The sequence below is a fragment of the Malaclemys terrapin genome, chromosome 10 (assembly GCF_027887155.1).
Source record: "Malaclemys terrapin pileata isolate rMalTer1 chromosome 10, rMalTer1.hap1, whole genome shotgun sequence".
NCBI classification, from domain to species: domain Eukaryota; kingdom Metazoa; phylum Chordata; order Testudines; family Emydidae; genus Malaclemys; species Malaclemys terrapin.
The window spans coordinates 40,167,963-40,182,327 of record NC_071514.1 but is presented as its reverse complement, the minus strand read 5'-3'; the positions used below and the strand labels follow the sequence as shown (position 1 = coordinate 40,182,327).

Genomic DNA, 14,365 nt, shown 5'->3' with positions numbered 1-14,365 from the left:
CGGGGCAGTCCTTGTGCCCAGTGTCCAATATGGGGATCCCGGTGCCCAGTGGGGGGGGTCACAGTGCAGGGATCTTTGTGCCCAGTGCCTGGTTCGGGGGTCAGGGTGCACGGTATCCTTGTGCCCAGTGCGGGTGTCCAGGTGCTCGGTTTCGGGGTCCCAGGTGGGGGGTCCTGGTGCCCAATGTCCCAGTGCCTGGTGCGGGGCTGCAGGTGCCCGGTTTGGGGGGGTCCCGGTGCCGGAACCGGCTGCGGGGTGCCCCTGGCTGTCCGGCTCCGAGTGAGTGACAGCCCCATGTGCGGCGGGGCGCGGCGCCCGGGGGCTGGAAATGCTGACAGAAGCGCTGGTGCTATAAATAGCTGCTGATGGAGCAGGGCGGGCGCTGAGCTGGGGGCGCAGGACAGGCCGGGGACCGCCCCGCGGGCAGCCCGCTCCCCCAGTGCGCCCCGGCCCCGGGACGCGCAGTCCCCCTGTCGTCGGGGCTCCGGGCGGGCAGGCGCCGCCGGGTGGAGATGGGCTCCCGCCGGAGACCCCTGAGCCGCTCCTACTCGGGCAACGGGCGCTACTCGCTCTACAGCCCCAACAGCGCCCCCGGCCCCGGGGGCGAGAGCGAGGAGGGCGAGGGGCCCGGCTGGAGCACCCGGCCTGACAGCCGCAGCTACCTGCTCAGCATCCGGCCCGAGAACAGGTGGGGGCCGGCCGGGGTCTGGGCGCTAGGCTCGGCCGGAGTCCCGGGCCCGACGCGGGGCTGGGTCCGAGCATTGCCGGGCGAGTGACTGGGCAGCGGGGCTGGGGGCCGGGCCGCGGGTGTCTGCGGGGCCGGGGAAGGGGTTGGGACAGGGCTGGGAGTGCCTAAGAGCGGGGCTGGAGGCCAGGCCGGTGGGGGCAGCGAGGGCCCTGCAGGCGGGGGCTGTGGCTGCGGGGGAGGCCTTGGCATTGGCCCTGAAGCTCCTTGCGCCCCGCAGCTGCAGCTTGGCGCAGCTCGGGCCTGAAGGACTCTGGGTGGAGGCACTGCCGGTCCGGTCCCTGGCCCCTGGGGCAGCAGCCAAGGGTCCCGCGGTGGAGAGGGCCGCCCTTAGAGGAGACCCACGTGTCAGATCCAGGGTCAGTGCTGGCCAAACCCCAGTGCTTTGTTTCTTCCAGGGCACCTGTGGCCGCCCAGCCCAGCCCGGACTAGCCAGGGTACAGTTGGAGCCTGCCCCCTAGGGAAGTTCCATTGGTAACTGTCCCAGGTGCAGGATTGGGGCTAAAGCCAGCTGAAGAGCGCTGGGCCTATGTGTAGGAATGGGTAATCCAGACAGTCTGAGGCATGTGTGCCCTATGTATGGTGTTGGGTGATTTCACCTCTCCCCTTGTGAGTTTATTTCCCTGGGTGTGTTTCTGTAACTGCCAGGCATTCTGGCAGCCAGTTTAGGTACTATCCCTAGGGAACGCTATTATCAAGGCATGCACTGAAGTGCCGGTGAGCTCACACTGTGTATTACACCCAAGTAACTAACACAGAAACACAAATGGCATCAGTGGGCAATAGCAATGAATATTGTAGGAAGCAGAAGAGCAGTAGCATGCTCCTTCTATCTGTAATGGGAAATGTAATGGTAGAAAGGCCAAAAAGCCCAGTGTTTCACTTCTACCTACAGTGGGTCCCTTTCCCCACTCCTCTGACCCGCAAACAGTTGCTGGGTTTGTGTGGAACTTGGGAAGCTTTGTTGTAACTCTTGTATGAGCACCTAGTAATATACTTTGATGGATGACTTATACATAGATAAAAAGAATGACACTTTAGGGCCTACCGTGGAGAGGCATTGTCCCAATGAGGCACTTGTTTCTGAATGGTAGAATAGTCCTTTGGAACGACACATAGCTTTGTACTTCGGAGCCGTGAGGGCACTGGCTGGCTTGTATGAGCTTGTATTTGGTGTGACAATCCTAGCTCTGTCACAGATTTCCTGGGTGACTGGGCAAGCTGCTTACACAAACTGAGGGCTGACTTTGCAAACTCAGGTACCTCATATACATAACCCTGGAATCTGTGCTCTTTATGAGAAGAGAAACCAGTGCATTGTTACACCCTCTGCTTCAGTCTCCGGTTGGGAGGGGTAACTCCTGTGAGTGGTGGTCTGGTTTTATTGTTCGTGGAAAGCTAAGGAGCAGGAGGCTTGCATTTGTATCTGGATCAAAGCTTTCCCTCCAGCTTTCTGGAATCTCAGTCTTGTTTAGGGTGACCAGCTGTCCTGATTTTATAGGGACAGTCTTGCTATTTGGGGCTTTGTCTTATATAGGCACCTGCTGGAAAGGCGTAACGAGTGGGGTACCGCAGGGGTCTGTTTTGGGACCGGCTCTGTTCAATATCTTCATCAACGACTTAGATATTGGCATAGAAAGTACGCTTATTAAGTTTGCGGATGATACCAAACTGGGAGGGATTGCAACTACTTTGGAGGACAGGGTCATAATTCAAAATGATCTGGACAAATTGGAGAAATGGTCTGAGTTAAACAGGATGAAGTTTAACAAAGACAAATGCAAAGTGCTCCACTTAGGAAGGAAAAATCAATTTCACACATACAGAATGGGAAAAGACTGTCTAGGAAGGAGTACGGCAGAAAGGGATCTAGGGGTTATAGTGGACCACAAGCTAAATATGAGTCAACAGTGTGATGCTGTTGCAAACAAAGCAAACATGATTCTGGGATGCATTAACAGGTGTGTTGTGAGCAAGACACGAGAAGTCATTCTTCCGCTCTACTCTGCTCTGGTTAGGCCTCAGCTGGAGTATTGTGTCCAGTTCTGGGCGCCGCATTTTAAAAAAGATGTGGAGAAACTGGAAAGGGTCCAAAGAAGAGCAACAAGAATGATTAAAGGTCTTGAGAACATGACCTATGAAGGAAGGCTGAAAGAATTGGGTTTGTTTAGTTTGGAAAAGAGAAGACTGAGAGGGGACATGATAGCAGTTTTCAGGTATATAAAAGGGTGTCATAAGGAGGAGGGAGAGAACTTGTTCACCTTAGCCTCTAAGGATAGAACCAGAAACAATGGGTTTAAACTGCAGCAAGGGAGGTCTAGATTGGACATTAGGAAAAAGTTCCTAACTGTCAGGGTGGTTAAACACTGGAACAAATTGCCTAGGGAGGTTGTGGAATCTCCGTCTCTGGAGATATTTAAGGGTAGGTTAGATAAATGTCTACTAGGGATGGTCTAGGCAGTATTTGGTCCTGCCATGCGGGCAGGGGACTGGACTCGATGACCTCTCGAGGTCCCTTCCAGTCCTAGAATCTATGAATCTATGAATCAATTATCCACCACCCTCTGTCCTGATTTTTCATACTTGCTATCTGGTCACCCTAGTCTTGTTATGACAGCTCCATTGTACTTGAGGGGTGCAGTTTTCTTGCAAGGCTTCTGTGGAGAGGAGGCGATTCCTTGGGTAGCTTGGGCCCACTATATGGTGGAATGATGCATCTATGCCACAAAAGTCCCTAAGGTTGCATAATAGTAACCTGTGATCCACAGTATCAAATGTTGTACATATGTACAGTAATGAGCATAGAGGTCTGCCTGCTGCCCATGGCTGAGGAGATGAGTGTGATCAAAGAGCTGTGTCCTGCTCTACAGACCATGGGAGAGGGCTCCAGTACATAGGTGAAAGGCAGCTACTGCTGGAGTTGGCTCTTTAGAAGTGTCTTGAGTCTTGCCAAAAAAATGGCAGCTTAGACACTGGGTTGGAAATCTGGTTGTGTCTAGTAATTGCTCCTTAAATGCTCTTTTCAGAAGAGTGAAAAGTGTCATGACGTTCCGGTCATTTGTCTCTCGATGACCCTCAAAATTGCCCTGCTTACAGGTAAAAACATTTGCTATCCTTACAAACTAAGCCTGGGCTCTGAGACAGACACTGGGTTCTCTGCTTCTCATGTGTCCAGACTGTAATAAATATCCTGCAGGCCAAATTATGCATTAAATCTCATTTTTGCAACCTATGAATGCTATGAAGCGGCCAATAGAATTTGGCAAACAATTGTCTTAATTCACTAGAAAGAAAGTAATTGTTCGCTACATTTTACAGGAGTAAAAATAAAAGTTGAAGTTAGGTGATGAGGGAATTTGAAGAGCAATTGTTTATACATAAAACAAACTCATGCATTCAAAGCAGGGAGCTTGTGAGAATTTGAAGATCTTCACTCCCTGTGAAGTAAGTCTTATAACAGGTTATCAAAACCAGATAATACATGCCAGAGTTCTGAATGAATTTAAGAATGAAGCAGCTGAGCTGCTCCCAAATATTTGCAGTATCATTTAAAACAGTTGCTATACCAGAGAAATAGGTATAATATTTTCATTCTGTAATGTGGGAAGAAAATGCATTAGGGGAGATCTGAGAATTACAGATCCGTGAGTTGGTGTGATAACTAAAATAAAGGAAAGTCTACTAGAATTCTTTCAACTTTATCTTTACTGGATAAAGGAGAGCTGATTGCTCTAATGTATTTGGACTGTGAAAAAAGTCTTTGACAGTTCTTCACAATCACTAGTAAGAAGACTAGTGATAGGCCTTCATTGTCAAAGGTGTGGTTTTACAGGTTAAGCTGTTTTAAGATAGTTAGAGCCGCGGACTGGACGGGACTCCGCTTCAATGCCAAGAAGTGTGCGTCCCTCCATGTTGATGGGAGCAAGAGGGACTCGGTACTGATGATGGAGTTCCTCATCCAGGGCGAGTCCATCGTTCCTTTGGCGGAGGGGCAGGCGTACCAGCACCTCGGCACGCCGACAGGCTTCCGCGTCCGGCAGACCCCCGAGGACACCATCAGGGAGATCCTGCAGGACGCCGCCAAGATCGACACATCCCTGCTGGCACCGTGGCAGAAGATCAACGCCCTCAACACCTTCCTGATCCCCCCACATCACCTTCGTCCTGAGGGGATCCGCCATGGCAAAGGTGCCCCTCAACAAGGCGGACAACGTCATCCGGAAGCTGGTCAAAAACGGGGTGTCCCTGCCCCGGAGAGCCAGCAACAAACTCGTATACATCAAGCACAGGCACGGTGGTGCCAGCGTCCCCCGTATGGGAGACCTCTGTGACATTGCGGTCCTCACGCACGCCTTCCGCCTCCTGACTTGCCTGGACACCAAGGTGAAGAACGTTGCAACGACCGCCCTACGCACTGCCACCGAGAAACGAATCGGCAGACCTTCCTCTGACCGAGATGTGGCCACCTTCTTGAGCGGCTCCCTGGACGGCGACTTCGCCCGGGACAGGGGCGATTTCGCCTCGCTGTGGACCCATGCCCGCAATGCCACGCTCCGGCTGGGAAAGCGCCTGGGCTGCCGCTGGGAATGGAACGAGGAACGGCAGGAGCTGGGAGTCCAGATACCGCGGATCGGAACGGAGGACAACATCGTCACCCCCGGAGCCAGAGGCGTGCTGGAGAGATCCCTGAAGGCCGCCGTCCACGCGCTCTACGTGGACGCCCTGAAGAAAAAGCCGGACCAGGGTAAAGTCTTCGAAGTAACCAGCAAGTGGGACTCCAGCAACCACTTCCTCCCCACAGGCAGCTTCACCCGGTTTGCCAACTGGCAGTTCATTCACCGCGCCCGGCTGAATTGCGTCCCGCTCAATGGTGCCATCCGCCACGGGAACCGGGACAAACGCTGCAGGAAGTGCAGGTACGTCAACGAAACCCTTCCCCACGTCCTGTGCTGCTGCAAGCCCCATGCCAGAGCCTGGCAGCTACGCCACAACGCCGTCCAGGACTGTCTAGTGAAGGCCATCAACCCACGTCTGGGAGAGATCACTGTCAACTGCGCCGTCCCCGGCATCGACAGCCTGCTGCGCCCAGACATCGTCGTCACGGACGAGGTGGGAAAAAAAATCATCCTGGTTGACGTAACTATTCCGTTCGAGAACAGGACCCCGGCCTTCTGTGAAGCCTGAGCCCGCAAGCTCAAAAAATACGCCCCCCTGGCTGACACCCTGCGGACTAAGGGCTACGAGGTGCACGTCGACGCTCTGCTCGTTGGGGCCCTGGGTGCCTGGGACCCGTGTAACGAACGCGTGCTGAGGACCTGTGGGGTGGGCCGTCATTACGCATGGCTCATGAGACGCCTAATGGTCTCGGACACTATCCGTTGGTCCCGGGACATCTATATCGAGCACATCACTAGCCACTGCCAATACCGAGAGTGAGCCGGGGAGACCTCGTGCACCCACACACACCCCTGCTGGACTTTATCCCCTGAGCCCTGAACCCACCAAACCTAACTGAATCCCACCACGTGAGGGTCACCCCATCCCCATTACCCAGCCCGCTTACTTATACCCATGACTGTCTCTACTTCCCGTATGGGTGATAGACCCTCACCGCTTATCGACTGTTTCCTGATCCCGCCCACCGGTTACCCACCCCTCATTGGGGACATTGCAGTCTGTATATACAATGTGTTGCCCAACCCCAAAACACCAACATACCCCTATACTCTGTATGTTACCCCCGATGACCAGTAACTGACGCTTCAAATTTTCTGTATAGTTTATTTTTTAAATATTCTCTAATAAAATTTTGCTGTAAAATCCCTCATGGAGACAAGGTCCTCTATTTGGGCTTGTCTACACTGGCACTTTACAGTGCCGGAACTTTCTTGCTCAGGGGTGTGAAAAAACACTTCCCCTGAGTGCTGCAAGTTTCAGCGTTGTAAAGCACCAGTGTAGACAGTGCACCAGGGCTGGGAGCTGCACCCTTTGTGGAGGTGGTGGGTGGGTGGGTGGTTTTTTTTTTTAAGCATTGGAAGAGCTCTCTTCCAGCACTATGCCGCGACTTCACAAGCCACATTAAAGCGCTGCTGCGGCAGCGCTTTAACGTTGCTAGTGAAGACATGCCCTCAGTTTACTGCAGTATAGGTAGGTAAGGTCCCCTGTGGGTGGAGGGGGAGACAGTATTGACATCAATTAACTACCTGTTCCTTGTCTCCACTAAGATTTCACAGGGAGTGTGTACAATCATCTCACTGTAATTTTACTGCTAAAAGGGGTATGTTGACATAGGACTAAAGCCTTTTCTTCACTAGGAAAAAAGGTGTGTAACCTGTGCTAGCTAACTCAAGATAGCTAACTTGAGGTAATTCTTAGTGAAGACAAAGCTATTGGTAGTTTTCACACAGTAGCACATCAAGGTAAACTTTAATTCATGTGAAGACCACAGACTTGCTTGTGTTCACTGGGATTTTAACATGAGTTAAGAACACACCTATTTTCTAGTGAAGAGACATGGTCAATGGCCAGTTTTCAGTATGGCAAAAGGCTAATGGTGCCCCAAGGATTCTGGGGTTGGCGGCAGTAAATATCTACCAATTACTGTACAGAAAAGCCAAGAGAACATGAAGGTTGGACAGTCACGAGCTCAAAAGTTGGGAAGTGTCAGAATTAGGGTTGCCTGGGCCCCCTACTCTACACAGTTTGTGTTATGATGCAGTCTCTAATTACATGATCACATGCTGTTATTTCCACAAGACTGCTGCCTCACCCAGTGCACAGGACAGATGGTGCTCACAGAGTCGCTAGCTGTTCAGTATTTATTGTTCTTCTCATTCAGTGTGACCTCAGGCCAGATATATTGCACACCCTCCAAAACTAGACCTGAATACAGAATTCTTAATTTCTTCATTTTTATAGTGGCTGTCCAATCTAGATAAGACTAAGGAACTTCAGAAGGACCTAAAAAGTTAGGTGAGTGAACAGCAAAATAGCAGATGGAATGCAATATTGACACAGTTAGGTAATGCATATTTGAATTACTGATCTACGCTTCTGGGTTATAAATTAACCATAGGCACTTGGGCAAACTCCCTGGGCATCACTGTGGCAATGTTAAGGAAAACTTTTGGTAACTGCATGGTGGTACACCTCTACCCTGATATAACATGACCTGATAGAACAAGAATTCGGATATAAAGCGGTAAAGCAGTGCTCCGGGGGGGGGGCGGGGCTGCACGCTCCACGTTATGTCGAACTTGCTTTGATCCGTTGCATTCACCTGTAATGCAGTAAGATTTTTTTGGCTCCCGAGGACAGCGTTATATTTGGGTAGATATGTAGTTAAAAAAGCAAACTAGATGTTATGCTTTAAAGAAAGGGATAGATAACACTGACAATACAATACTATTGTATATAAATCAGTGGTGTCCTTACACCTGGAACACTACTTGCAGTTCTCCTCACCCTCGCTCAAGAGCATTAGAAGGGGCGTAAGGTGGTGAAAATGATTAGATGCATACAGGGCTGGCTCTGGCTTTTTTGCAACCCCAAGCGGCAAAAAACCCCACAAAAAACTGCAGGGCAGCCAGAGCGGCAAAGCGCACACACACACCTACCTGCAGGGTGGCCAGAGCAGCAAAGCGCACGCGCACACACACACCTACCTGCAGGGTGGCCGGAGCGGCAAAGCATGCATGCGCACACACAAAACACCTGCGGAGCAGCAAAGCAGGAAGGGGGGGGGACCCACGGGGCGGCCAGAGCAGCAAAGCGGGGGGGGGGGGGGGAACCTTCAGGGCGGCCGGAGCCAAGGTGCAGGGGGACTCCCTGTGCTGCAGAGGTGCAGCAGAGTGCGCACCTGGTCTAGCGGGGGGGAGAGAGAGAATGGGGGGCGGCCAGGGCTTCAGCAGGGCGCTCACCACGCGGCCCCTCTCGCCGCGCTGCATGCCGGGAGGGCTCTGCGCCACTCCAGTCAGCTGGGAGGAAATGACGCGGGCTGCCCTGCCGAGTTTGCCTCCTCCGTGCTGCCACCCCCCACAGGGCGTCCAGAGCGGCAAACCAAAAAGAAAAAGGGGAAAAAAAGGGCGGCTGGAATGCTACCCCTTGGAATCTGCCGCCCCAAGCACGAGCTTGCTCAGCTGATGCCTGGAGCCGGCCCTGGATGCATACAGACTTCTACATGAGAAACGATTGTGAGGGACTGCTTACTTTAGAGGAGATGAATAAGTGAAGACATAACCTGTGTATTCTCTGACCTTTCTTACAATACAAGAACAAGGGAGTGTCACAGGAAACTTAAAGGGAGCACATTTAAAACTGGTAAAATGTATTTATTTGGGAGTTAACTTGCTCATTGCCAAAGCCAAGTGATTTGCAATATTAAGAAGGGCTACACCCGGACCAGGCCTCCGAGGTTGGGAATACTTGGGTGGGTGGGTGTCCCCAGAATATCCAGTAGCTCAATGGTTAGAGCGCTCACCTGGGCAGTGGGACCCAGATTCAAATCCCTGCCCTGGCTGACTTGGACCCAGGTCTCCTATCGCCCAGGTGAGCACCCTGACTACCAGGCTATTGGGTATTTTGGTGTGGTGCTCTGTTTCTCTGGTTGAAGCTGTTGGACTCTGTATAAATATTCATTGTGTGAGCGCAAGACAAAGTTTGAATCTGTAGCCCACTGGTCAGGGCACTCACGTGGGACAGTCCAGTTCCAGTCCCTGCTCCAAATCAGCCAGAGCAGGGATTTGAATATGGGTTTCCCACATCCCAGCTGAGTGCCCTAGCACGGGGTGAGGTGCCCCTTTCTGGTTTGTGAGAAAGGGCTGACCTGGCTGAGATTTCTTACTGCAGGAGAGGGTTCATGGCTAAGAATCCTGGACAGAGAGAGGTGTCTCCCTCCAGCCTGTCAAGCAGGCACTTAAGCACCTTTGTGCATCTGGGACTGAAGCCCCAACCCTTTTCTCTGCATGACACTCCTGGCTGGCTTAGACAGATTCCCAGTCAATGTGCTGGCTCCAGGGGTGAAAGTAACTTAAAGGACTTACCAGTACTCTGGAGTCCTCAGGAGGGGGCGGGGCCTCAACCGGAAGAGACGTGCTCTCTACTGGAAGAGGCGGGGCCTTTAAGGCCCTGGGCACTTAAATCGCCATCAGAGGGGCCCCCGGCCCATGGCGGAGCTTTAAAGGGCCTGGGGCTCCGCTGCAGTAGCAGCAGCCAGGAGCCCCATGCCCTTTAAATCACAGCCAGAGCCCCTCCGCTGCTACCCCAGGGCTCCAGCAGCATGGCTCGGGTGGTGATTTAAAGGGCCCTGGAGGGTAGCGGCAGTGGTAGCCCCGAGCTCTTTAAATTGCCACCCGAGCCCTGCTGCCGGAACCCCAGGGTAGCAGCGGCAGCCGGGGACTCCGGCAGTGATTTTAAAGGGCCGGGGGCTCCAGCTGCTGCTACCACCCTGGGCCCTTTAAATGGTCCCTGGAGCCCTGCTGCTGGAGCCCTGGGGTAGCGGCGGTGGTGATCCGGCGGCAAGTTAAAGAGCCCAGGCCGGTAGCTGTGGCAGGCACCCTGGCCCCTTTAAATCACTGCCCGAGCCCCGCCGCTGCTACCCCAGGGCTCCGGCAGCAGGGCTCTGGCTGCAATTTAAAGGGCCCGGGGCCCCAGGTGCTGCTGGGAGCCCCAGGCCCTTTAAATTGCTGCCAGGGGAAGCTGATCCGCCCTGGTATGGTGCACTGGCTCTTGCTGGTACGCCATACCGGGGCATACTGGCTTACTTTCACCTCTGGCTGGCTCCTGAAAGGTGCCCAAGGGTACATCCACACTGCACAAGCCTTACAGTGGCATGTAGAGTACATAGACACCACACCAACTACCATGGGTATAAATAGCAATGTAGATGGTGAGGCAGTGCTTAGTTCGAAGAGATTAAAGACACGTCTGAACCCTTAGGGTACATACCCTACACTGCTCTGCACATGCCCAAGCACTGCTTCCCCCCCCTACACTGCTATTTTTATAAGTATAGTGTCCCACTGTCAGAGCCTTTCCCCACCACCCCTCCCCGTTGCTTCTCTCCTGCAAAAGCCTTTCACTGCTGCGTGTAGCTAGCTACACGCTGCGGTGTGGATGCAGCCCGCTTTTCACTGCAGCAGGTAGCTATGCATGCTCTACATGCTGCCACCAGTGGTGTGCAGTGTAGAAATAAACAAACTCTCTCTGTGCATTGTGTGAGGAATCTGGGCACCTAACTCAGGACTGACAATACCAGTAGGTGGCAGAGTGCATAGGAGTTGGCACTTGGCATTGTCCCTTTATGGATCTAGCCCCTCTTAACCTTGTCTTGGATAACTTTCTTTTCCACTGTAGACCAGCTCAGAGAGATTAGGGTTACCATATTTAGTGCCTCCGAAAGGAGGACACTAAAGGGGCCCCAGCCCCGCCCCCGCTCTCGCCCCCTCCCCTGCTTCCTGCGAACATTTGAGTCGCGGGAAGCCTGAAGCAGGTAAGGGGGGGTGTGGGGGGAGGAGGCGCGGCCCACCCCCGGCCCCCCGGCACCGCAGGTCCCCAGCCCGTCCCGGCCGAGCCCCCGGCCCGGCACCCGAGCCCCTGGCGCCCCCCGAGCCCCTGGCCCGGCCCTGCTCCGCCGGGCCCCCCGAGCCCCCGGCCCGGCACCGCATGTCCGATTTTCCCGGACATGTCCGGCTTTTTGGGATTTCCCCCCGGACGGGGATTTGGAGCCCAAAAAGCCGGACATGTCCGGGAAAATCCGGACATATGGTAACCTTAAGAGAGATGCCACTATCACCCAGCATTTGCAATGAATTTCTAAGGCCTGGTCTACATTGGAGGGGGTGTCGATGTAAGATACGCAACATCAGGTACGGGAATACCGTAGCTGAAGTCGACATATCTTATTCTGATTTACCTCCCATCCTTGCGGCGCGGGATCGATAGCCACGGCTCTCCTGTCGACTCCGCTACCACCGCTTGCTCCGGTGGAGTTCCGGAGTTGACGGGGAGCGCGTTCGGGGATTGATATATCACGTCCGCGATATATGATCCCTGATAAATCGATCGCTACCCGCCGATACGGCAGGTAGTCTGGACGTACTCTACATTCTCTGCTTTTCTGACCAGGAAGTGCTCCCAGACCTACATGTCTTGCATCAGCATATACTATAAAGTGAAGGCGAAAGATCGGCTGTAATATAACAGGCTGAGAACACAGGCATCCACTTAGTTCCTGAAAAGCATGCTCCGTTTCCTTATTTTATAGAAGTTCCTTCTCGGATGGTTTGGCTTTTGTAAGCTCCTACAGGAGTTTGCTTTGTCAATGAATATTTGCTAAGAAACCAATTCAAGGAAGGACTTCATCCTTGTTATTATGGGATGTGGGGATTTCGGTGTGCTGACGTTGTCTGGACAGCGTCCCGATCTCGGAAAGGTAGCGGGGACCATTAGTCACTCCAAATGCATAAATAACTCTTCATGAGACAGTCTAGATTGTAGCTTTTTGAGGCAAAGACCTCTTTTTATTCTGGGTTTGTGTAGCGCCCAGCACAAGGAGACCCCAGTCCATGACTGGGCTGCATTTTCAGGCCTCTTCCGAAGAGACCTGCCAATATCCACTAGCTACATCCTGAGTGGTCAAGTGCTGTGCACCTGTGAGCTGGTCCAGAATCAGTTTGTGGGAAGAGACTGAAATTGACCTCCTTTATAAAGCTCTTTGAGATCTAGTGATGAAAAGCTTTATATAAGAACTAGGTATTATTAATTGGTTGTGCATCTCTCTTCTAGCATTGTTCAACCTGTGTGTGTGAATTTTAGTCTTCCTTTAGGATGATAATAAAGTGATGGCCACAGCCTCTGAATGATCCCTCTAACATGTCCTGCACTTGGGCTTCTCCCGTCTGACAGAGGGATACAGGATGGTCTCTGAAATGTGCAGTTCCTGTAGCAGTGCAGTGTTCTGGCAAGAGTCTGTTCCAGCCTTTGCAGTAAACTTAACTTTGAATTGTCAGATGCAAACCAAATGCTATGCACTCTTTGAATTGAAAATAATTTCTGCAGAAAATGTCTGCTACTACTCATTGAGCCCTAATTCTGACACTCCCTTTGTGACCTTGGCCAAGTCACTTAACCCATCTGTGCATCTATTTTCCAGTCCATAAAATGGTGAGTGATACTACTAAAAAAGATATTGTAAAGCTCTCAGTATTCTACTGATAAAATAGTGCCCCATACTAATTATTACCACTATGCATGAAGCAGTAAGCACACTTGTGACATAAATGCTGATCCATGATATCTGGTAGGGAATGGGACACTTTATTACAGGAAATACTTGAAAGCAGGCTAAGATTACAACATGTATGTGATAGCTTCATTGTTTTTTGGTCTTAAACTTAAAATGCAAACAAAATCAACTCAAAATCAAACTCCCTTAGAGTTCCACCACAACTTCAACAACCACCTGTCCATTAAACTCTCTGGAATGCTCCCACACTAACATCAACTTCCTGGACACCATGATCAGCTTCAACAAGGGAATCCTACCACCAACCATATACAAGGAAACGCCTGGATCACCACAGCTACCTTCATAGATCCAGTAACTACTGCAAACCAACCAAGTAAATTGGTTATCTACAGCCAGGTACTCAGATACTACAGAAAGTGCTCTGAGGAGAAAGTCTGGGATATACACCTTGGCACACTTAAAACCAACTTCACCAAACAAGGACACTCCACCAGAGAAGTAGATTGCATCATGGAACGGGCCACCTAAATATAGGGTGACCAGATACCAACTGTGAAAAATGGGACAGGGGGTGGTGGATAATAGGTCCCTATATAAGAAAAAGTCCCAAAAAAGGGGACTGTCCCTATAAAAATGGGACATCTGGTCAGCCTACCTAAATAGTCTGAGAGAACCTGCTTCAATACAGAAATAAAACCTGTCCGACTGCACACCCCTACCACCCCACAGGGGTTCCAGTGTGGGGTGGTAGGGGTGTGCGGTCGGATAGGTTTTATTTCTGTATTGAAGCAGGTTCTCTCAAACAGCTACAACCCATACTCCATGGAGGGACCCCATCCTGAAAGAAATCTTTCCTGAGCCCCCACTTCTGGCCTTCAAACTACCCCACAGCCTCTCCAAGTGGCAAGTTCATCATCAGAAACAAGCTCCTCACAGACCAGGACACACCCACTCAAAGTGGCACTAGAACAGATGCAAAACCTTCAGACAGCTCTCCACTGCTACAATGATCAACACCCACCACAATGCACCTTTCTGGAGTCTCATGGATCCTACACATGTATATCACAACATGTAGTGTACCTCATCCAGTGCACTAAATGCTCCAATAACCACTGTGTGGGTGAAACAGACAATCATTACACTCTCAAATGAACTCACACAGGAAAATAAGAAACACATACCCTATTGCTTGTGGATGAACACTTTTCACAAAGCACTCACTCTATCTCTGACCTATCAGTCCTCATCCTCAAAGGAAACCCCTGCAACACTTCAAAAGATGAGCCTGGGAACTTAAATTGATAACTCTGCTGGACACTAAAAATCTTGGACTTAACGGACACTAGATTTATGGCTTATTACAACAATCT

General features: G+C 51.7%; 1 protein-coding gene across 4 annotated transcripts in view; it reads left to right on the top strand.

The window, feature by feature from the left end:
* Positions 1 to 448: 448 nt before the first annotated feature.
* The window catches only part of ALPK3 (alpha kinase 3), an 81,232-nt gene continuing 67,315 nt past the window's right edge, over positions 449 to 14,365 (top strand). For 2 of the 4 annotated variants that reach the window (XM_054042752.1, XM_054042751.1), the window contains exon 1: positions 449 to 688. In XM_054042752.1, coding sequence (XP_053898727.1) covers positions 513 to 688 — 176 coding nt within the window. In that variant the 5' untranslated portion in view covers positions 449 to 512. Of the gene's footprint in view, positions 689 to 7,694; positions 7,718 to 14,365 lie in introns of those variants that run through there. The other 2 variants (XM_054042754.1, XM_054042753.1) reach the window with 2 other exon arrangements.